The sequence below is a fragment of the Odocoileus virginianus genome, unplaced genomic scaffold (genome assembly GCF_023699985.2).
Source record: "Odocoileus virginianus isolate 20LAN1187 ecotype Illinois unplaced genomic scaffold, Ovbor_1.2 Unplaced_Contig_24, whole genome shotgun sequence".
In the NCBI taxonomy this organism is placed as follows: domain Eukaryota; kingdom Metazoa; phylum Chordata; class Mammalia; order Artiodactyla; family Cervidae; genus Odocoileus; species Odocoileus virginianus.
The window spans coordinates 496,273-520,076 of NW_027224341.1; the positions used below are offsets into that span (position 1 = coordinate 496,273).

At 43.2% G+C, this 23,804-nt stretch overlaps 1 protein-coding gene and 1 long non-coding RNA gene across 6 annotated transcripts in view; one reads left to right on the forward strand and one right to left on the reverse strand.

The window, feature by feature from the left end:
* The window catches only part of LOC110132384 (uncharacterized), an 88,432-nt gene extending 84,478 nt beyond the window's left edge, over positions 1–3,954 (reverse strand). For all 4 annotated transcript variants that reach the window (XR_011486560.1, XR_011486558.1, XR_011486559.1 and 1 more), the window contains exons 1-2: positions 2,830–3,954; positions 1,992–2,059 (exon numbers count right to left, since the gene is read on the reverse strand). This is a non-coding gene — a long non-coding RNA (uncharacterized lncRNA). The remainder of the gene's footprint in view (positions 1–1,991; positions 2,060–2,829) is intronic.
* A 9,168-nt stretch (positions 3,955–13,122) lies between these two features.
* Positions 13,123–23,804, forward strand: part of TBX18 (T-box transcription factor 18) — a 30,829-nt gene continuing 20,147 nt past the window's right edge. Inside the window, exons 1-4 of one of the 2 annotated variants that reach the window (XM_020885737.2) lie at positions 13,123–13,860; positions 15,008–15,212; positions 17,422–17,523; positions 20,667–20,838. In XM_020885737.2, coding sequence (XP_020741396.2) covers positions 13,554–13,860; positions 15,008–15,212; positions 17,422–17,523; positions 20,667–20,838 — 786 coding nt within the window. In that variant the 5' untranslated portion in view covers positions 13,123–13,553. Of the gene's footprint in view, positions 13,861–13,884; positions 15,213–17,421; positions 17,524–20,666; positions 20,839–23,804 lie in introns of those variants that run through there. The other variant, XM_070464454.1, reaches the window with a different exon arrangement.

Consider the following 23,804-nt stretch of genomic DNA (forward strand, 5'->3'; position numbering starts at 1 on the left):
ACTACCTTCTCTTGGAATTCATTCGTGACTCACCTCATTACCAAGGTGACCCAGACAGTTGCCACTTCCACTGGTACCTAGGAATGGGCTACTGAACAGCATCCACCTGTGGACCTGCAGCCTCAAGGATTGACATTTCTTATACTTGCTGGGTTAAGACAAGGTCTATCTTACCAATACCTCCTTCTCTCTCCAGAAAAATAACCATTACAGGTAATCAGGGAGAGTAAAGGAGCTCAGAGACCTTGCTCATATGCCTGTACTGGCAGGTCTTCCAGTCGTAAAGCTTGGCGTTCTTATTTGCTCTGAGGCCCAAAGGGAGAAGTGCCATTGAATGCTTTGTGGCTATGGAAAAGGAGAAAGGAAACTAATGGTTGTGTTATTGTTAAGGACAATAAAGACAGCAGTTATGGCCTCACACAAAAAGTTTCTTAGTGTCAGGCTCAAAACTGGGAAAGGAATACATCAAGGTTGTATACTGTCACCCTGCTTACGTAACTCATATGCAGAGCACATCATGAGAAATGCCAGGCTGGATGAAGCACAAGCTGGAATCAAGATTGCCAGAAGAAATATCAATAACCTCAGATATGCAGATGGCACCTTATGGCAGAAACTGAAGAGGAACTAAAAAGCCTCCTTTTGAAAAAGTACAGTGAAAAAGCTGGCTTAAAACTCAACAATCAAAAGATGATGGCATCTGGTCCCATCCCTTCATGGCAAATATATGGGGAAACAATAGAAACAGTGACAGACTTTATTTTTTGGGCTCCAAAATCACTGCAGACGGTGACTGCAGCCATGAAATTAAAAGATGCTTGCTCCTTGGAAGGAAAGCTATGACAAACCTAGACAGTTATATTAAAAAGCAGAGACATCACTTTGCTGACAAAGGTCTGTCTAGTCAAAGCTATGGTTTTTCCAGTAGTCATGTACAGATCTGAGCTGGACCATAAAGAAGACTGTGCACACAAAGACTGTGTGCTTTCAAACTGTGATGCTGGAGAAGACTCTTGAGAGTCCCTTGGACAGCAAGGAGATCAAACCAGTTAATCCTAAAGGAAATCAATCCTGAATATTCATTGGAAGGACTGATGCTGAAGCTCCAATACTTTGGCCACCTGATGCAAAGAGCTGACTCATTAGAAAAGACTTTGATGCTAAGAAAGATTGAAGGCAGGAGGAGAAAGGGACAATAGAGGACAAGATGGTTGGATGGCATCACTGACTCGATGGACATGAGTTTGAGCAAGCTCTGGGAGATGGTGAAGGACAGGGAAACCTGGCATGCTGCAGTCCATGGGGTCTCAGAGTCAGACAGGACTGAGCGACTGAACAACCAGAATACCCTCTCCTTGTGGCCTATGGGATAGTTTGTCTCCACTTTATAAAGAAAACTGGGTCTCAGAGAGGCCTTGCCAAGGGTTACAGCAGATCCCTAAGTGCAAAAGCCAGTAATGTACTCAGATCCCTCTGATTTCAAAGTTTCTTCCACACACTGAACTACTTCTGTGTAGAGAAGCAGCTTCAGCCTAATAAAGTAAAAACCACCCAAGAAGAGTACCTGAGTGTGTTGGAACTTGGGAGCCAGGAAGGGAAAAGGCAGTTGATCTCCCAAACGGAACAGCCGCTGCTACTAACATCATTACTATCATCATCATCACTAAAGTGATGGGAACAGTTGCTTAGTATAAAAAACTGATTAGATTTCTCCTTGTGCATTATAAGCATCTTGTTTTGCTCTTTACTCTTGCTTCTAGAAAGCTCAGAGACAAACCCAAAGTTCCTGTTTAGTAACTGTGCAGTAATCCACATGCATATCAGTATTTTCTTATCATCTTGATCCTGGATTTTGATTTCTGTTTTACTTGGTTCTAACCTTTACTCACCACTTATATATTTATTCATAATATATATTCTCATGAAAAACCTCAAAACTTTAGTGGAATAAGGTTAAGGTATGCATGACATTAATTTAAAAAATAATTTACCTGGGTGCAGCTTTCATCTGTAGCATCACACAGATTCTTTAGTCCTTTGAATTCTATTGCTAAAATATCTGAAGCAAAAAAAATAAAAAAGAAAATCAAGACACCATCTGGAGGCTTTGGAAAGAGAGAGGTAATCAGGTCTTTGATCTGCTCTGCACATGGACTGGGAGAGGGAAATAGGACCAAATCTCCCTGACACAGACAATCATTTGCTTTATTAAACAAGTGTCTTGTATTACACACAGAATAGTGCGTTATGTGGATGCACAAGAAAAAATGATGATGAAAAGTAGATACTGAGCATATTGAGTACTCTGGGTTTTGAAACATTAACATCACAGCTGTTTCTAATAATTTTTTCTCTAACTGCAAGCTTACTTCCACAACATATTCTAATGTAACTGTAACTGCCGCAAAATGTTTTTCATTTTTTCAAATGAAGTCTTGTTAGAAATAACTATGCAACTGAGAGCCCATAGTCATCTTAGCTTACTACCCCATATACAGGTTATTTTGTATTCATTTATTGGTGTGTTATGTGATTCAAGACGGGACAGTTTGAAACAATCTAACCTACTTTTAAACTAGTGAAACGTGCCTTTTTAAACAACAAAACAACAACAACAAAAGCCAAGAAAACCTCACTAATGAGAGAAGTCAAGAAAGTTCATCAGTGGAGTGCCCTGCAGTTTTAAACGTAAATGGTAACGAGCAGCTCATTCCTCAACTATCCGTATCTGGGGTACTGATGGTTTATACCATTAAAACTATGGGGTTAACCTAAACTCAGATGCAAATAATATATTAATATTCCTTTTAAGTTCTTCCTTCTATTTACCTTGTAATTCTTAACTGTCTCCCTCCATCCATGTAGCTTCTTTTTCTTCTAGATTTATAGCTTTGTAAAAAGTTTGGGGATGTCTTCAATTGCGACTCTCCCAGGAGGTTTGATCATCAGAGACCAATTTCTTCTCTGGGTTTGATTTTCCGATGAGACCCAGGGTCGCCTCCGCCGTGTCCACAGCTCAGGACAACCTAGAGGGTCCCCTTTCAACCTGGGTTTTGGGTGACGCTCAGCTCCTGCTCCAGGCAGGAGTTTCTGAGTCTCTCGCTGGGGCAGCTGCCCACGGCGAGATGGTGAGGACGACCAAGAGCCTAGTACAGGGCTCCAGGAAGGCTGCTCTGCTCTAGGCAGGGCTCAGGGACAATGCGGCCCGACTGCCCCCAAGGGCATCACGTGTCCTGGCCTGAAGCGTGGCGGGCTTCGCGGAACCTAAACGACCACCAGCCCCTCCTACTGGGAGGTCGCAGGCCGGGACCTGAAACCCCCTCACTTCACCACCCTCCAATCTGGGAGGGCTGTGAACTGCCACCCGGCGGGATAGTTGACAAGTCTCTCTCAGCCGGAATATATATTATCCAGCCACCACACGGTGGGCGAGCCGGCAAAGACTATTCCCCGTTGTAAAGCTGAGGAGGTTAAGGCCGGGACCCCGAAACAAATGCGTGCGGAATCACTTCAGGAGAGGAGCTCAGTCCGCCTGCCCCCGCCCCGAAACTTCGGAGCCGGGCGGGCAGCAGGCCAGGGAGCTGGCCAGGCCCGAGTGAATTAGGGTTTACGCCCTCGGGGAAGGAAGCGGTGGGCGGCGCGGCTGGCGAGGTCAGGGGCCCGGAACCGCCAAGCCGAGGGCGAAGAGGAGGCCTGCGCCGCGGGGCCCAGGAGCCACAAAGAGGCCCAGGCTGCCTAGGACGCGGCCGCCCGACCTCAGCAGCGGGCGCCCAACTCCCACGCGCTACCCGGGAACCAGAGCTCTCCGCGGGGCGTGGAGGAGGGGAGGGCTTAGGTTTCCGCTCACTTCGCTCTTCAAGCCATTTGTAAAAGGAGAGGCTGCATTGGCAGCTACAAGAGACGAACACAGCCTCCACTCCCAATTCCAGACCACCTGGCCTCACGGCCCGCGCCGTCACCGCACGCACACGTACGCACACGCACGCACACATGCGCACACGCCGCGCACGTCAGGTCTGGGCTCTGCGGCGCCGCTCTAGCAGCTCCCGCTGGTTGGGCTGAAGCCCGGAAAATCGGCGGCGGTGCGGCTGTGGGTGTTTCTGAGGGTTTTGAGGATCCTTAGTATTAGTTTCCCTCGGAGGAGCCAGCGCCGCGCTAGGCAAGGGGCGCGCGGCGGCTGGGGCCGCACGCCCTTTCAGCCTGTGAGCGGAGGCGCAAGCGCGTCGCGGGCGCCCACACTAATCAATAACCCTCGGCTGGCTCCGAACGGCAGGGGGCTGAGAGGCCTTTCCGAGAGAGCGGGCCGGGGAGATGATGTATTTATTCTTCGCACTTACTGTGCACTTAGCACCAAGAGGGCTGTTCTTTGCTCTTAGCAACAGAAAGAAACCCTCGGCTCCGCAGCCTTGACTCCCTGTGGCCGCTGAACGCGATTCCGCCCGGGGTCGCGGAATCAAAGACTTGGTCTCTGCAACAGGTGGCGAGTGCCGGCGGCAACCGACCGGGACACCTTCCCCTCTGCCTGACCCACATCTCCTGGGTGTCGTGGCTGGCCACTTCGCCCCGAAGAAGACGCCGAGGACTCTTGTGCCCTGGGGAGTGAAAATACTGGCGGGCCACGGGCTTCAAGCAGTTCCAACGCCGACGCAGAGAGCTTTCCAGGCTCCTTTGATTTTCCGTAAAATAGATTTACTTAATGGCTGAGCAGAATCTCGATTTCAAGTGACTTGAGCAATCAGAGAAACTCCTCTGGGATTCAGAGAGAGTCGAGGAATTGTTATTCCTTGCTCCGTCCCCCACCACTGAGTTTGCCTCCCTAGTCCTCCTGACTTCATTCACAGACAACCCACTGGACAACGCTCAGTGATAAATTAGGGAGTCGCTTAAGCGTGGCCATGCCTTTCTACCCTACATGTCCCTTCCGCAGATGACTCTGAACTCGCAGTGGAATCCGATTCCCGCTCAGATCCCCGGAGCCGAGCCTCACTCACACCAACCAGGCGAGCCCAGCGGCTGCTGGAACAACGTGGCTGCCTCGGGTGCGCGGCTTCGAGCGCGCTGCTCCCTAAAGCCGCCGCGATGCAGATTTATGCTCCAGCCGCTTTCGAGAACCCCAACGCTTTGGCTGGGTTAATTTTTGTCAATTGTTCCTCATCACACTGAGATAGTTTGCAGCTTGAGGCGGGTTTTATTTATCACCCTGCACATTTGAAATACAGTCAGACATAAAAATAACTGACTCTGGGGCTCTGGCGCAATATTGGAGCCGTCGGGGAATAATTTGGCTAACTGACTTGGACGTTTCACCTTCTAAACAGAAATGCAACTCTCAGTCAAACTGTAAATCAAATTGTCTTCAGCCATGGAGGGCGGGGGAGGAAGCACCAAACCCAGAAGGGATCGGAAACAAAATGAAAGAAAACTCAGATATTGACCAAAGCAAAACGAGCTTCAGAAACCCAGACTGGATTTTAATTTTAGGCGTGGAACCTCGTCGAGAATGTGAATTAGTAAATGTTTTACCAGTCGGATCCGCCTTGGGGATTCTAGGGTGCCCTGGAAACTGGACTGATTTCTTTCTTTCTTTCTTTCTTTTTTTTACTGCTACTGCTGTTTTTGTTATTAAATAATATATGCTATTTGGGGGGTGGGGTCCCCTTGAAGAGTTTCAATTGTAAATGTTAAGGACAATGATCTGGGTAGGACGGGGTAGGAACTCTGGGAACCACCTAAAACTTGGAGAAAGAGGTCAGAAATTTCCTGGCACTTTCCTGTTGCCAAATTTCTTGTGAATAGGTAGAAAAGAATCTGATAACCTTTTCGGCTCCTCCGGCATTCCTCCCCTACCCCTAACACCTGTCTGGAAGCCCCCAGTAATGAAAGCTCAATTTCTTACCGCAGCACCAAGACCGAGTGGTCTAAACCATGGCCAGGAATGGCTTTCAGTAAGGCAGGAACTGGAAGGGAAAACCCACCCGAGCGACCACTCAACAATTGATCAATTAGAGGAACTCAAAACGCAACCAAATAAAACTTCTGCCAGGGTGGGGAGCATCTGCTATTATTTTTGTATTATTTCACACAGCCCGAACTCCAGCAAGTAGATTTTATTCCTGCACAGCAAAGCGGAGATCAGCCTCCCGCGTTTCTCAAGCTTCTACAAAGGAAATCTGAAGACTGTTTTCTTGACATGAAGCCACAGCGACCTTAAATGTAGACACCTGCCCCTGTCATAGGGTATTAAACAAGTATATATTTTTTTAAACTTCTTTTTAACCAAGACCGTTCATGTAACTCGCTTCTAACATTTCTCCAAATAAACTGTAACAGGAGAGCTGTGACTCTTAAAATCCACAAATTAAAATTAAATTTCAAGATACCAAAGGGGGCTTCAGGTAGAAACTTGGCAGGATTATTTTCAAATAACTTTGAAAGTTTAAGATACTTCTATAGTTGATAGTCCTTGGTATCTCTTCTGAATATGTAATATTAAGTTGTGATTGCAATCAAAATGTGGTTTCAAAGGTGTTAAATGAAATAAAATTAAATCTAATATTTTTATGGGGGAAAAGATCGGCTAGTAGTTGGAAATTTTTCTCAAAAACAAATTTAATTTGTGTGGTTTTGACATTTGCATGATCCAGTTCTTAACCTGGTGGTTTTTATATCAACCCCAAACTGGTTTTGCTCAAGTTGACATCTCTGCTTCTTCAGATTGGGAACTCAGTAAGCTCAGCATGCTCTGCTGACAGGCAACTCCTGTGTTGTGAGTATTCCTTTGCCAATACATGGTGTGATGTCCTTTTCAGTGTAACAAGTCGGGGAAATAAAAGAAAAATTTGCCTCTCCACACATTTATTTTTATTTGTTGTTTTTTCTTTATTTCTAACACATCAAGATGAGTTCTTTCTCTTAGAATCACAAATATCTCCTAAAAACGTATATTTTAAAAAAAAATCTACAGATGTAATACATACTCTGAACCCTATAAAATGCGTTTACAATGCTGACTTAAAGAAAGAAATTTATAACTTTCATATGTACCTTCCTTTTGCAATAGGCAACTGCCATATGTTTCCGACTTCCATAATTCAGTTTTTCCTGGACATCTGTAGCAGGTAGTGAGTGCTTCTTAAAGTACATTTTATGTAATTTGAGAAGGAACCCGAACCTAAGACTAAAGGTTAACATAAAAAAGCACAAGCCTTTCTAGAAATGTTAGTTATTCAAAATTTACATCACCTATTGTGCATGGCCTGAGTTACTTTTTTTTTCCCTCTTCTTCCTTCTTGAGACTGAATTTGGAAATGCAGTATTGTGTATGCTGAGAATTCGTTCCATGGAGCATATTCAAAATGTCTAAATGCTTTGGTAAATTTCCTCTTGTTTTTACTGTTCTTTAGCCTTTTGCTTGAAGATTCTCATTCAGTTCTTTCTGAAAACCCAGGTTGGAAGTGTTTTGCAGTATGATTATTTTGAGACACATTTTAATATTTTTATATCAAAAGAGGGAAATCATAAGCTCTTTCATTTTTCCTCTGTCTTAGCTGTTCATCTTATACTTGTTCAAGGATGGAAGAGTTTACATGATTAAAAATGAAAACAAACCCAAAAGTAATGTAGAAAGCCAAAGCTTGTTTTCAGATTTTTTTGACTGTGTGTTCAAATTCAGAGTTCATTATTAATGCTAATGCTATATTTCAATAGCTCACTTCTTTTTGTGAATTTCCAGTGCTAGACTTAATCTGTCAAAATCCCCTTCATTCAGCTGAAACTGAAATGTTTCATCTTTCAGTACAAAAATATGAATAAATTCTAGCCACATTCTTTATTCATACTTTCAGCAGATTATATAAATGCACACAAAATATTCACTGTTTAATAATTGTGGGTATCTACAGATGTGAAGTAGAAGAACAGGGTCCAATTTATAGCCAATTAGATGGTGTAATAATTTGTATAAAAAGCTAAAAACCTTACCTAATGATTCTTACATGGAAGCTAAACAGGGACTCAGTTTTCTTTTCAATTCATTTTATTAAACCAGCAGATTCAAGATAATCCTCATTCATGGGGGAAAATAGCATTAAATATTTAGTTCTAAGAATATGAAGCTGCATATTTAAAATATCAATTTAAACATGATTTTATGAAGTATAAACTATTAAAATGCCCATCAACTATTTAGAGAATATTGTTTAATTTCCCCATTCTTTGTCCCAATTTGGTTTATGTCCAAATTGACCTGTTGCAATATTGCTATCAGCAATGTCCAACTACCCACCTTTGGGTATTCATTTACATCTAGGTGTTAATTTCATTACCGCCTTCAAATCGGCTAATACCTGATTAGTGATAGAGACAAACTTTGCTTCTTGGACTTTTCTGTTACTAACCCCTTACTGTAGTAGGGTCATCAGAGTGTGGGTCAATGAATGAGGAAGTGAAGGGGGTGGTTTTTCATGCACAGGGTGAAAAATAATTCCAGCATCGGTTGGAAACACAGCCTATAACTGCTGGAAATTGGACATGAGTGGGGAAGCTCATTCCCCCCAGCAGAGTGAGTTTCCCTCCTGATTCATTACAGGTTCTTTCCCTCCACACCATCCCTCAACTTGGTAGGTTCAAGGACCCCTTTCTCCCTTCCTTTCCTTCCTTAAACTGGAGAACTTGGACATGGGAGGGAGGCAATAATGATGATAAGCTTACCATCAGAGTACACTACTTTTGCTCTCCCCAAACTGCGCACCTCCCCTAAACCTCACTGAGAAATGAGCATTGACTGAAAAACCAACACTAGAAGGCGTCCGGCTCTAAATCGAGTGTGGGCGCCTGGGAGCCCAAAGAGCGCTTCCGTGCGCTGCGGCAATTTGGTAGCGAGACTCGCTCTCCACTGACCAGAATACTTGAGAGACTGGTTGTTGGAAGAAGAGAAGGGTAAACAACTGCCAGCGCGTAGGCTGTGCTGTCTCTGTGTGCAAATCCGCCACTAAAGCCTCGAGGAATTGCGGTTCTGAATCTCTTTCTCTACGGGGCCTGGGTTTGCAGTTGGAGACTCGGCAGGGAGGAGGCCCGCGAGACCGGAGATTGAATTTATTCTCTTAGTTTTTGTAAGCTTATACAGGTTACATTTTATTATTTTTATTAACCCAGATCAGAGGGAGAGGCGAAAAGAAGTGCAGAGCAGAGAAGAAAGGAAGGAAGTGGGGGAGAAACGGAGCACTGCCCTCGGGTAAGGTGCTGCCGAAGGAAGCCGGAGGGCTCTGAAGTCCACGCCCCCAGTTAGGATGCGGCTTCTTCCCAGATTCACTTACAAATTAAGGCAGCCAAATAAGTACTCCCTCGGTGCCCTTATCACCCCCTCCCTCGCCTCTATTTCTGTATTTCTCACTCTGTGAATCCCCTGGCTAATAATAAACTTTTTTTTATTTTTATTTTTTTAACGCATGAGAAGAAAGTTAGGGTCCTGCCTGTTCGGAAGTTCGGGGACTATCTGATGCAACTCCCATTCAAAAGCCAAGAACAAACTCTCTCCTGTGCAGGGCTCACCTCCTGTGTCAGGTCTTGAGTGGGGAAAATTATCACAAGGGTTGGAAACTCAACGGCCACCGGCAAGTGTAAAGATTTTTTTTTAAGTCTATTTAGAGAAGGAAATCCTCGCTAGAATTCTTAAACTTAGAATTTAAAAATATGCTGTTCATAAATATAATACAAGTAGATATGTTAAGTAAGCGTAAACAGCAAGCTGTCTCCAAACATGTATGTGTGTGTGCTCAGTTGCCAAGTCCTGTCTGACTCTTTGCACCCCAATGGACTGTAGCCCACCAGGTTCCTCTGTCCATGGGATTTCCCAGGCACAGAATACTGGAGTGGGTTGCCATTTCTTTCTCCAGGGGATCTTCCCCACCCAGGGATGGAACCCATGTTTCCTGCATTGGCAGGTGGAATCTATATATATTACACTATAGTGTAAATAGGCTCTAGGCTGAGAAAGCACAGTGGGAACCTACAGAAAGACTGCATTTTTAAAAAATCTCTCGGAACTGTCCAATTTAAAAATGCACCGAGAAAAATAAAGAGGAACCAACTTGCTTTTCAAAGCCCACCGTCCTTCTTGGGTTAGTTTTGCTATCTAGCTGGACACGGATTCCACTAGTTACCGTTCACAGGGCTGTTGTGTTCTTTCCTCTCCGTGCCCCCCAACACCCCAAGTTCTGGAGACAAGCCCACTGACAACGTTCTTGCCTGGATGACTTTTACTTGAAATAGAGCACTGCTATTCTTGTAAGAGGCTTGACAGTTTAATTCCGTTTTAATCGTTTCCTTAACAGCTCATACTGGGAACAGACATTTTCTCTCTTCAAGTGACGAGAGGAATACGCTCCCCGGTCATACGCCCCCCACCCATGTTTGCACCCGCGCAGGTGCATAGGCGCACCTATGCAAAAATGCAAATACAGACACGTGCACGGCTTAAGTTTTTCTCCCGCCAATTCGCTTCCTGTCCCTGCTTCTTTTGCTCTCTGGACTCGCAAAGTGCAAGGCCCTGGCTTGGCTCTGGCACGCGCATGCCGTGTTTTGAGACAACGCAGCAATAAGGTGCTAGCGTCGCCAGCACTTCGAAGGCCGAGACTCCGATGGCATGCCAAGCCAGCATTCCTTCCCTCCCGACCCCGGGAAAAGCTCGGCGCACCCTCTCTGGAGCGAAAGTCGCGGGTGCGCTGAGGTCTGCGACCATCTGCTTCCCGGCGGATGGGGGCACCCGGTCCCGCTGGGTCCTTGGGTCCAGGAGTCTGAGCCACATTCAGCGCGAGCCCAAAGTGGAGAGCTGTGGTGCGGCTCCGTGGCTGTGCTTCCCAAAGCCCAGCCCGGACTTGGACTAAGAAGACCAGAGACTAGGTCCTGAACCGGGCGCCCAGGGCACACACCTGGATTATTTCTACGGGTCACGTTCCATCTGACATCATGGGTGTGTGTGAGGCCCGGCTTCCCGGCTTGTCTAAGTGGACACAAGTCCTAGGTGCCCGCGCATCCGGAAGGCTGCGTCCATCGCCGCCGCGGATAAAGGAGAAAGTGGGGTAGGCGGATAGGAGGCCTTGTCGCTGTGTGAACCTCAGAGTGCCCTGTAGGCCGTGCAGTTCTCTCTGAATCAGCTTGAGCTGATGTAAACGGACCAGAACCCATCTACAAAGCAGGCTTCGCGTCTGGAAAACCGTGACTGTCCCAGAAGACCTGGGGTTGCTCCTTCCCCTGCAGCGGGGCCGGTGTAGGCCTGAGGGCCCCGGGGACTCCATCTCTGGGCCTCAGCGCCTCCACATCCCCAAGGCCGCAAGGGCGGCTTGGAGGAGCATCGCGTCGCTTCTCTAGGGGTCGCCGAGGGCCGGGGCCTGGCGCAGGGCGCTCGGCCCCCGCCGGCTGCGGATGCTGGCTCCAGAAGCCCCAGCCGCGCGGAGCTCGGTGCGCAGCCTCCTGCCACGTCTGCGGCCCTCCCACCACCGCATCCCCCTCCCCACCACTTGCCCGAGCCCTCCGGGCGGCCTCCCCGCTCTCCCAGGCTCGCGCCCGTCTTAGGGTAGGCTTCGGAACCGGATTTGCGCTTACTTTTAAAGCTATACTACCCGCCCAGGGCGTCGCGGAGTTTGGAGGTCCTCCGAAGATCGACCCGCTCCAGACTGTGCGCACAGCCTTGTTTTGCAAATGTAAAACACCTCCTCCAGGTTGAGTACGGTTCTCAATCTTTTAGAAGAGAACTCCTCCGCAGGTTACTAGGGAGTCGTTTTTGACCCCGAGGCTGCTGGGCCCGCCGGAGGGCGGCGAGTGCGGGGACGCCTCTGAGAACCGCTTGCTCTGCTTTCTGCTCTCCTGGTTGCCTTGCAGGAACCTCGAGTTCCCCCTGGAGCTACAGTAAAAAAAAAAAAAAAAAAAAAAATTCGAAGCTACTGCCTGAATAGCTCTACTGGAAACTACGAGAGAAGTAAGAGATAATGGGGCAGCGGACAGCGTGGGGGTTAAACAGAGCGAGGGAAAGAGAGAAAACAAAACAACACAACCCTTTGTCCTGTATTTTACATCAAAAATTTAAGAGTAATATGCGTCATGAATTTTATTATACAAGAGACTTGCTCCATTTACACCACCTCCATTATTTTTGTTAATCCAGGGCAAAAGTCGAGTAGAAAGTACAAAACAAACTGTGCAGATACGAGCTTAGTGTTATTCAATTAAAACGCATTTTAAAATTTGTTTTAAAGAAACATGTTGACTCTAATAAAAGTCTGAGAAAAGAAGTAGCAAATTGTCAAACACAGGGAAAATATGAAGCTACGTTTAAATCACAGAGACATTTTTAAAACTGCAATGGAAATCTTCCTGAATCTTAAAACTTATTTCACTTTGCAAACTGTTTAGGCGTCTTAAACCTACGTCCTTATCATTAGAAAATTAAAATCCTAGGTTTAAATTAACTATCACGGTATGAAAGACATGGGAGGCTCCGGAAAGAGCGTGCTTTTTCTGACTAGTTCATTGAAAGAACTGAGCTATAATGGGATAGAATTTTGCTTTCCTAAATATAAGGATTTAAACATACCTTGAATTCTCCCGCCCTCCCGAAGAAAAATTCACAGAGTAAAACAAATAAATACGTCTATGCCACTCCCGGTGCAGAATGGGTGTTACTAAAGGCAGGAATGTGTAGAGAAGAAAAGATGGGCCTGGTGGCTGTGAATTCTCTCCATTCAAAATGTTCTGAGTTGTGGCAATATGAAGCGATAAGGGAAAGGGACTGGAACTTTAGGTTTACTGAAGGATTCTTGGTATTCTAATGTGGTGATCACTTCGGTTCAAAGCCAGGAACCTCAGCCTTTCCAGGTCCCGGTGGGGAAAGCTGGAGACTCCTGGGCAGGACTGGGCTGTGGGAGGCAGGGAGACTGACCCAGTTCAGCGCCGGGGTTGGCGCTTTCAAGCCAGATGGCGGCGCTTTCCACTCTAGGTTTTTTGCAACCTTGTAAGGAAGTGGGCGCGGGCTGAGCGGAGTCTGCGCCTTCTGATTGGCTGCCCGTCTCAGTGATTGACAGGCCCCCGGACTCCGCCCCCGCCCCTTTATTGACACTAATGAGCAAGTTCTTCCCACCGCTCTCCTGCCTGGAAGTGCTGACAGATCAAGGCAACAAATTTCAATTACAATCCCTAATTTGTGTCCGCAGAGTGTTTTTTACCCATGTTAGTTCTCTCTGGCGCATCAGTCGAGGCAGATCTTGGAGCAGCAGGAGGAGGTGGAGGGGGTGGGAGCGAAGGAGTCCATCAGTGAGAGAGCGCGCGAGAGAGACCGAGGGAAGGAAACTTGGCGGGCGCGTCGCTGGTTCCTCGGATCTCAACACAGTCGCGAGAGAGGAAACGCCAAATTTGTCTCTGCCCGCGGCGGGGAAGGGCGCTGATCTGGGCCTGCGGGAGGCCCCGAGAGTCGTTCAGATTTTGGTGGGGGAAGGAGAGCGAGTGTGTGCGTGTGCCCGCGCGCGTGTATATGAGCGAGGGGCGGGCGCCGGGCGGCGGGGATGGCCGAGAAGCGGAGGGGCTCGCCGTGCAGCATGCTAAGCCTTAAGGCGCACGCCTTTTCGGTGGAGGCACTGATCGGCGCCGAGAAGCAGCAACAGCTTCAGAAGAAGCGGCGAAAGCTGGGCGCTGAGGAGGCGGCCGGGGCCTTAGATGACGGAGGCTGCAGCCGCGGCGGCGGCGCCGGCGAAAAGGGCTCCTCCGAGGGAGATGAAGGCTCTGCGCTCCCGCCGCCGGCTGGGGCGGCTTCCGGGCCCACCCGGAGTTGCGCAGACCTGGAACGGAGCTGCGGCTCCCGGGGAGCCGCGGGTGAGTCGGCCCCTCCCGCCTAAACTTCTTCCCCGCACGTCCCCTCCCGGTCCCGCGGGCCAGTACCGCCGCGGAGAACCTGAACTTCTGCGAGTTGTGGGCGTGCGAGCGCGCGGTGTCCCTACGCACCCAGGGCAACTCGGCCACAGGCGCACTAGCGGTGGGTGTCAGGGCTCAAAGCTCCCGCTGCCGTGGCCGCTCCTCCGCGCAATTCGGGTCACGGTCCAAACGGTTAAAATGCCGCTTCCAGTCTGGCTTCTCAGGCGGCCGCCGCCCACTCGGCGAAGCCCACCCGTAGCAGCTGCAATTTGCGGCGCTCAGCGGTGCAGATCTGTGCTTTCCGCATCTGCCTCCCTTGGGCTTCTAGCCCCTGGGTGCTCTTTTTTATTTCCTAACTTTTCAAAGCTAAAGAGTGGGGTGAGCGACGGCGTACACCCCCGAAACCGAAACAAATGCCTAAACCGTTTGGGCAAACCAGGAAGAGGGCGGTGTATTTGCAAACGTGGTTTCCCAAGGGCTCGCAGAGCGGTTCCCTTGCCTCCCCCCACCCTTGGTTCCCGCTGCCAAGGCCGACGGCGATCTTGGGCTTGTTTTTCGCGCTCTTCTCTTCCCTGTCCTGCTTTGCTAAGACGCTCAGGACCGCCAGGGAGTTTGGCGAGAGCTGTGTCTGGAGAGATTTCTAGAGGATGCCTCCGGCCGGGCCCTAAGCAAGGACGCCGATTGCGAAGCGAGGCCCAAGGATCTGAGACCAGGAACCCCAGCGCCAGGCGCTTTTGCTCTGTGCTCTCCATGGCTCGGGGTGTATCGGGCACGGATCCCAGACTCCGGCTGCGGCACAAAACTTATTTTGGGGCCTTGACCGGGCGGAAGCAGGGAGGGTGGGGTGGACTTGGGCCGCACGCCTCTTCGGGACTTGAGACTTGGGGGCCAAGAGGGCCCTACTTGAGCGTCGAGTGTCCGTCGCTTCGGCTGGCGGAGCAGGTATTTAACTACCCGTGGGCCTGTTACAAGGAACGGATGGCAGGAAAGCTTCCGTTTCTCCCGCGGCCCTTTTCTCTTCCCAGTCGCCCTCGGGGGGTTTATCTCCCCACTAGGCTTCCCATCTCGAGCCCTCACCGGTACCCCCTCTCTGCCCTTTGCTGCCCAGGCGGCTGTGAGGATGGCTTCCTGCAGGGCGCTTCCCCGCTGGCATCCCCAGGAGGCTCCCCGAAGGGGTCCCCGGCGCCCGCCCTGGCCCGGTCCGGGACCCCGCTGCCCTCGCCGCAGGCCCCGCGGGTGGATCTTCAAGGAGCTGAGCTCTGGAAGCGCTTTCACGAGATCGGCACGGAGATGATCATCACCAAGGCGGGCAGGTAAAGGGCAAGCTGGCGCGAACGGCCCGGCCCCGGCCTCACCCCACGCCTTGGTGGGCGAGGGAAAAGGATCTGCAGTACGGTGGGGTCTCTGGTTAGCAGTTTGTATAAATAAGACGAGGCCCTCGGTAGTGGTTCACTTTTGAGACCAACTTTGCCTCCGTAACCTGGAGTGCAGTCGCCACGGGGCACAGCCTAGCAGTCCTCTCTTGTTGGATTCTGCGGAGAAACCACTGTGGCCGCCGAGGCGGTGACGGGTGACTACTGATATTGCGTGTGCAGGGGCGTTAAAGATTCGTGATCCGACTTAGCATCTGTTCAGGTATTTAGTTAGACTTTCGTTATGTTTTTGGAACTGTGGAACAGATTATCCACCACCACCACTACCCCTTTTTAAAAAACGCAGTTTACTCTTTAGCAAAACTGTCGTTAGCTTTTATAGATTCGAAACTTCCAGTTGCTTCTTTATCCAAAGATTAGCTGGCAGTATGAGAATGTGCTGTGTTATGCTATCTTGATAGTAGATTAGGATGAAAATTACTGGAATAATCGGTAAACAATGTTTAATCCCTGCAAAAACAATTGCTCTGATTTTTAAAAACCATTCTTTCTATAGATTCACAGTTACTATAGTTCTTTTTTTTTCCCTAAGTGAAATCCAACAAATTAGCCTAAATTTGCTGAGGAATACTAGAACAAAATTTGTAAGTTTTATCTATTTTTTGAAAGTGTGAAATTTCCACATCCATCAGTTAGTAAAATGGATTTGTTAAACAGATCATGTTAATTCGAAGGCACAAAGAAATATTTCCGTTTTTAAGTTTTCAGTTCATTTAGTGCAGTGAAATCTATGACTGCTATCTTCCTCAAAAGAAACTTTTAGCACACACACAACTCTTTCAGGGAGTACACATGGCGAAAACCTGGATAGTATAAAAGTATCCAAACTTATTAGAAATTACAAAAACATATTTTATTGAATCCATATGCTACCTTCTACATTTTCACAGAGCTTTTATTAATGATCCAAATTCAGTCTTCAACAACACAAAGCAGCAGTTGTCTTATAAAGGATGTAGTTAAACACCTTTACTCTTTATCTTACAGGTGCACTGAGAAAAATACTTAAACAGCCAGCATATTAAACTGTTCTCATGCCTAGTTAGGAATAATGGACTTTCTTTTCTCTGGAAGTGGTCTTTAATGGCATTATTGTTATGGAAACATTTTTGGTAAATAACAGTACTAAAGGTTGTGTTATAAGGTTAAATTAGCAAAAATTAGATTACCTGGAAGGGTCCTAGACATAAATCAGTAGATGAAAGTTTTTTGTTTTTTTCTTAAAGAGGGAACTGCTTATATATATATGTATACATATATATATATACACACACACACACAATAATTTGCTGTTGTATTCCTTGCTACCATGCATTTTTAAAAGATAGATGCATTTACTTTAGTATCTCCTTTGATAAGCATCTCTGGGAAGCTAAAAGAAATGTGGGTTTCACTTGTTTTAATTAGCAAAGTTGTGAGTAAGTGTGGTTAAATAAAGTATTTTCAGGGCATGGTAGGGGAAGGAATGATTTGGTAAATATACATTGTATTTAGTTTCTGCTTTCAATAAAGAAGTTTTACTATACCTTTCAAATTTAGGGCAACTTTTGCACTTCACCTTTACCATGCGGCAGACAGGAAGTCCCGTCTCAATAAAGAACATATTGTTTGGTTATGGCATGGCACATTGGCTCCTTGTGCTTTTTTATAACCCTTTTAAAATTTCATATTATATTTTATCACTTTTAGAAATTCAAATTTTCTATTTCTACTATTTGGAACCCTTTATTATTTGTTTTATTAAAGTCAGCCTGCTTACTGATTTTTGTTTAAAAAATAAAGTGCTTTCTGTACCATTATTTCTTCAGTATATATATGTGTGTGTGTGTGAGTATTTGGCTTTTAGGTACACTGACATTTCAGTAAACATAGAATGCAAGTACAGGTATAACAAATTACATTTAAATGATTCAGTTTTGATACATCCTGCATTCAGATTCTTTGAATTACATTTGCCAAAGTGAATGCTATATATTTGTCCACATGAAAAATACAGATTCAAGAGCTTTCTTCGCTTATTCATTCTTCAAGCATAATCATAACCCAAAGCAAAACCCAAACCGTCTTTCCTCCCCTCCCTTATACATAGGCGCATGTTTCCAGCAATGAGAGTGAAGATCTCAGGATTAGATCCTCACCAGCAGTATTATATTGCCATGGATATTGTGCCAGTGGACAACAAAAGATACAGGTACAGTGATCAGATGGGTACAGAGGATAAGAACGCCCCAGGATTTCACAGGCTATGGGGATTTCATCTGTACTGACTATGATATTTGTTTCCAGAAGCCTGTAGAATGATTGGATCCACAGCCCAACCCCAGTCACTTGCAGTAGTCTAGATGGTGCCTTCTCTTGCAGTAAATGTGAACATTTATTTTTTGTTTTGCTTTTAATAGATACAGAAATGTCTTTAAGTGTTGAGAAATTTTAATAAGGGGCCAGTTTAGTGTTGGTAAACTAAGTATGTCTTTTATATTGATCACATTTTGATTAGGATTTTGAGAGGAAATATGAAGTAAAATTTGTAGGTGTACGTAATAGTTAACAAACTGTTTCAATTTCTTCCTGATTATTTTATGACCTTTAAATAAATTCCCTTTATTTTGTTATGTACAAAATCATAACTGTTTATAGGCTTTTTTTCCCTTTAAAATGAAGAAATTATTGAAGATTTTTTTATAATTTAGGAAAACAAAATCATAATTCATTATGATATCAAGATATCTTTAAGCTGGTAATGAATTTGTTATCTTATTGTTGTGCTTTTTTTTTTGGCTGGTGGTTAACAGAGAATTTTTAAAAATTATTGTAATATTTGGGTTTTGAGAGAATGTATTTATCTAGATATCAAATAAAGCTGGATTCCAGTAAAGCTGGAGAAGATACTTTCTTCAGTATCAAACCAAACTTTGCTTTTCCTTCTGTGAGTAAACAAATCAACAGTCTTCACTGATAATTATTTTTATTTTCCTGGGGAGTTGAAAATGATAACATTTAAAAAAAGGAAATTCCGAGTGGCAAGTTGGAAGACCCTGCTTTAAATTTTGGTCTTTTTTGTTTCTATCTTTTAAATAAACACCTAGAGCATTTAGTAAGTTTTTAAATGAAATCAGATTTGGTTTTTATTACTTTTTAAGATTTAGGGAGTCACTTTTTGGAAACAGGTTTATGGTGTCAAAAGTATACAGATTTAATTAGTAGAGGCACATATGGAATGCTAAAAATATGGGTAGTAAAAAGGACAGTTTTATGATTTGCATTTTGTGTATAAGTTGTATCACTTATTTTAATTAAATAATTCTTTAGGGAGTTTTGTTAAAATTGTCTGCTACGCGATAGAAGCTAGAAGTGCCTTGAAGTTTATTCTTTAAGTATACTTGGTTTAAAATCCATATTCTAATTTGGGTTTGTGCAGAGGAAAACAGTGTAATTCTGTTGAGTTTAGAAATCTTTCCTTTCTCTTCTAAGTTTGTCTTCTATTCTTTCCTCCAAATCTCTTCCATATATTTTGGATGGCTTATTTTATTTAATTGATCCTTACTATTCACATATAAAACAAGAAAATTTTCAAGAATTAATATTAAGATGCCAGATTTTAAAAGATCAAATTCTAAAACATAAATTTGCTTTCAGTTAAATTGCTTCTCAAGAAAAATTTGTTTTTAGCGTTTGTATTTAGAATGTTTCACAAAGATTATGTAACATGTAGCATTTATTCTCTTAATAGGTATGGATTTTTGAGCTGTTCAATATGCATACTTTTCAAAATTTTGACAGAGCATATTGTTCTATTTATTTTGGCAATAGCTCTGAATCCATTGTGCTGCTTTTTCTTGCATTTCTAAGATTTACATTTTATTTTCCAACTTTTTCAGCAAATAGAAATAGTAAATAGTAAATAGCAAATAGTAAATAGCAAATAGTAGAAATAAATACTTTGGCTCATTCTCTGCTATCAAAAAATGGTTAAATAAAAAATGATTGTGATTTATTAGAATATAAAATTCATATTCACAAAAGCCCATGCACAGAGCTTATTTATTGAAATTACACTGTATCAATTAAGGGAAATTGTTTTTATTGGTATTCTTACTTTTGTGATAATATATTTTTTCCCAAGAAAAGGAATTAGAGAATAGAAGGCATATTGAATTCAAAAGAGAATGAAATGTGTGAACATAGTTGAAACAGTGGGCCTCACTAGGGATATTATGAAAATACTTCATGCTATTTTAAAAAGAAAATTTCATACTATACTGGTAGAATTCTTTGAGACTATTAATAAGTTGTTGCTTTAAATTGTATGACATATTTTAAAACAAAAGGAAGACAAGCGTCCAAATATATAATTTCATTTTCTATCCTTTTCTAAATTAATCATTGATATACTAGTTTCTAGTTTTTAAGTTAGTCTATTTTAAATTAACAATAAGTGATAGTCTGAATATAAGATTAAACATTATCTTATATACTACTTGAAACATTGTTATTTAAGTGTATTATTTTTATAGAGTCAGTGTTGTTGACAGACGTAAACAAGTAGAATAGGATGTTTTGCCTCTTAATTAGAAAGGTAATATTAATCAGATAAATCATAATTTTAAAAGTTTGATGTATATTTTAATTAGTGGTGTAAGAATTTAAAGATTTTCTGACAATAGTCAAAAAAGAGAATTAGAGGAGATAAAAGCCTATGTTTTATGATTATACAAACTTTTAAATTAAACAATATCCTCAGTTTCTAGTGTAATGGAGTTAGAAAAAAATAATTCTAAATGATAATAGATGTGACTTTTTTCCCTATGAAAATAAATTTACTGTACATTCTGACAATTTCCCCTTGACTTTCTACCATGTCTCTCATCACTTTGAACATAAGCCTAAAGTGGGGAGTGATAAAGAAGGTTAGACCGTTGAAGATATAACTCTCAAGTACTTTTGAGATTTCCTTAAGGCAGAGCTTGACAACTTAATAGTTTCTTCATGTCAATTGCATATCCAGAAAAAAATGGAAAACATCAGAATACAGACAGAATGTCTAACGTGAATAAGTGTGATTTGTCCAAATTAAAATTCTTGCATGTATGGTGGAAATAGTGTGCATATTTTTCACTAAATCCTTAACATATCACCTTGAGTGGTTAGCAGGCTACCACTGCTTCAGAGATTTTTTTTTTTTAAGTGCTTGAATTCTTATTTTATACACATTGAATGTAAAGAGCAAATCCTTGAATTTTAGACTTAAAAGGGTGTCCATTTTGTCTGAGTCTACAGAGTTGGAAATTCCAAGAAAGCAACAATCCACAAACGAGCCTTGTCCTTGCCTTCTAGGTATGTTTATCACAGCTCTAAATGGATGGTGGCGGGCAATGCTGACTCCCCCGTGCCACCCCGCGTGTACATTCATCCGGACTCGCCTGCCTCGGGGGAGACTTGGATGAGACAAGTGATCAGTTTCGACAAGCTGAAGCTCACCAACAACGAGCTGGATGACCAAGGCCACGTGAGTAGAGGGCCTCCCTAATTTGCCTCCGTTGGATGGCACGACCATTATCTATGCTGTGTCTGCCTGAAGGAAGTGAACTTTTCTAAGATCATGACATTCCTCTCTTGGTTGACCAGAGTGTGCATAGCTGTGCCACGTCAAGGTTACATTTTCTTTAAAGGCTATGCCTGTGACCAGAGTATTCTATGAAGCTTTTAATAGGTAAAACTGGATACTGCGTTTGTGTTGGGAGACATTTTTAGCCAACACATTTGTTTGAAATTTCATAAAGTGATAATTACTATACTTTGAATATGAATTCTTGAAGTTGGGTGAACAGGGATAATGATTTACGTGTCCTGCCTGTATCCTCTTCTTTTCCCAGCTGAGGCTCATCATTTGTCAATAATGGCCCAGGCTCATGTTGTCTGTGTGTGTGTTCCATCTGCAAGCTCCAAATTGTTTTGTAATGACATCTAATGTGTCAAAATATGTTGTAATAATAATTCCTTTTCATCTTAAAACCGAAATGTGAAATATATGCTAAAGTCAGTCGTTTCAATAATATAGTCATTTTTAACAGTTTAATGATACTCACACAGTGTTGTTTGCAGGTGAGATGTCTACCTTATTATCAATGTTTTAATAAATAAGTAACTCTGGATGTGTGCTGATTTCCACTCAGTGCTAGCATTTCTGTTAGATTTCTGTTATTTGAGAGAGTTTTGACTGAAGCAGGATTGAAGTGCCTTTTGAAGAGTATATTGTACATAAAAGGAATACCAATTCATCCATTTCTCAAAGGGGTGACATGAAGATAGCTTGTTTATGGGCCAGTCTTTTAAATAAAAAAAATGCAAACTGTCGTAAGATAGTAATACAGTGATGACAGGATGTGATTTGTAAGTTGCTAGACAATCTTAAGCAATTGACCTTAATGAAGACATTCAAGTACACATTTCATTGTGGTATAGATGCAGTATCTGGGTTTTTAAAACTCATCTCTCTCAAATTGCCAGTGCTTTTTATTTGTTGCCTTTTGTAATTTAAAGCCTAGGGAAAAAAAAATAAAGCCTAGTACATTTCACTTCAGAATGATACAACTTCATGTCCTGAATTTTAGTACATTACTTTCTCTTCTTTTTTTTCTTTATGTACACAGTCAGGTTGTAACAGTTCTTTTTCACTTGACTTCAGTGAAAGAACATTAGTTTCTTATTTCTCAATGAGGGAGCTAAGTGTGAAATTTTGCCAGTGTGTCCATTGAAGAGTCTTTACTTTTTTTTAGAATAAAAAATTGAAAAATAAATGGCACTAAATGTTGATGATTTTCAAAAGCTTAAATATACTCTATTTTTTTTGGAGTTCTATAGTTTGAGTGTATATATATATATATATATATATATATTTGAGTACATATCTTTTAAAGAGATAATGGATGTAACAACTATACACTGTCCTAGATAAGATACAAATTCCTTTAAATAATTTAAATAAATATGGTTATTCTATAATTCTAATTCTAATCAAATTGCTGGCTTTATACCTAATATCTAATATATCTACAGTATTAGAGGTAGTAATTTATCTATCTATATGATTTTAGCTTCATAATTTCACTATATTCTATTTAAAACAGCATTCTCTAGAAAAATGGGACCAATAGAATATGTTACACACACACACACACACACACACACACACACACACACGAGATTTATTTTGGGGAACTGACTAACACAGATGTAGGGCTGGTAGGTCCAAAATTTGCAGGGTGGATTGGCAAAGACCCAGAGAAGACCTGATATTACAACTTAAGTCTGGAGGCAGTCTGGAAGCAGAATTTCCTTTTCCTCAGTGGACCTCAATCTTTTTTTCTTAAGTCTTTCAACTAATTGGATGAGGCCCACCCACATTACAGAGGATAATATGCTTTACTCAGATGTCTACTGATTTAAATGACACAACATTTGTTTAAAACACAAAATAATAGATTGCCAATTGAACCCCAGTTGTTTATACCTGAGTAATTATAATATTTCACTATTAAGAAAAATAAAAATTTAGAAAACAAGCAATATCTATAGAAGTGTGTCATCTTCCAAATTTTTTTTTCTTTTAAAGTTGTGGCAGGATGTAATACTTTAATAAAAAAAAATAGTGTGTGTGGGGAATGGAGAGAGAAACATATATACCTATGCTTTTTGGAAGCAAGAAAATTGCCTTTGCTATTAGTAGAAATCACGTATTGCTTGATACTAGAGGAGGAGGTAGGAAGGAAAGTACTCTTGTCTGTTATTTATTTAAAAACAAAAATTTTGAAGACTTTGTAAAATGTAGTAAGAGATAAAAAGCCAGTCTCTGGCTTCAGTGATCTTCTAACCTAGGCAAAAGAGAAGATTTGGTTCAGCTCAGGTCAGTCGCTCAGTCGTGTCCAACTTTTTGCCACCCCAAGAGTCACAGCACGCCAGGCCTCCCTGTCAGCACACAGATTATCGCGCCATCAGAGCAGCGCAGTACGGCAGCCATTTTGTCCCAGCCAAGAGAGATTGGTAAAGCTCTGCGAAGAAGGTGTCTGTTACTTTTTTTTTTTTGGCTCAATTTTATCACCCTGAATAAGATTAGATTAGAGATTAGGAAGTCATATTCTACTGTTGATGTGATTCAGGGTCTGAGAAGACAACAGTACTACTGTGATGGGACTAACTCAGTCCCTTTCTTGATGCAGGGACCTCGCAGGGACTCTCAGCCCTCTGCCCTCATATGATAGGCAGCATCAGAACTAAGTAATATGCTTCTTTTGACTCAAACCTAGTGTCTTTTTTAAAAAGTAATTTGTTCTGCTTCATAAGAAGTAAAGAAATTGAAGTAAAGGCAGAATTAGAATTGTGAAGAAGGAAATTGGAAGACTAGTAATGGTTAAATTTTAAAATATCAGTTATTCCACCAATGTCAAACCTAATGTCTTTAACATGGGAAAAATG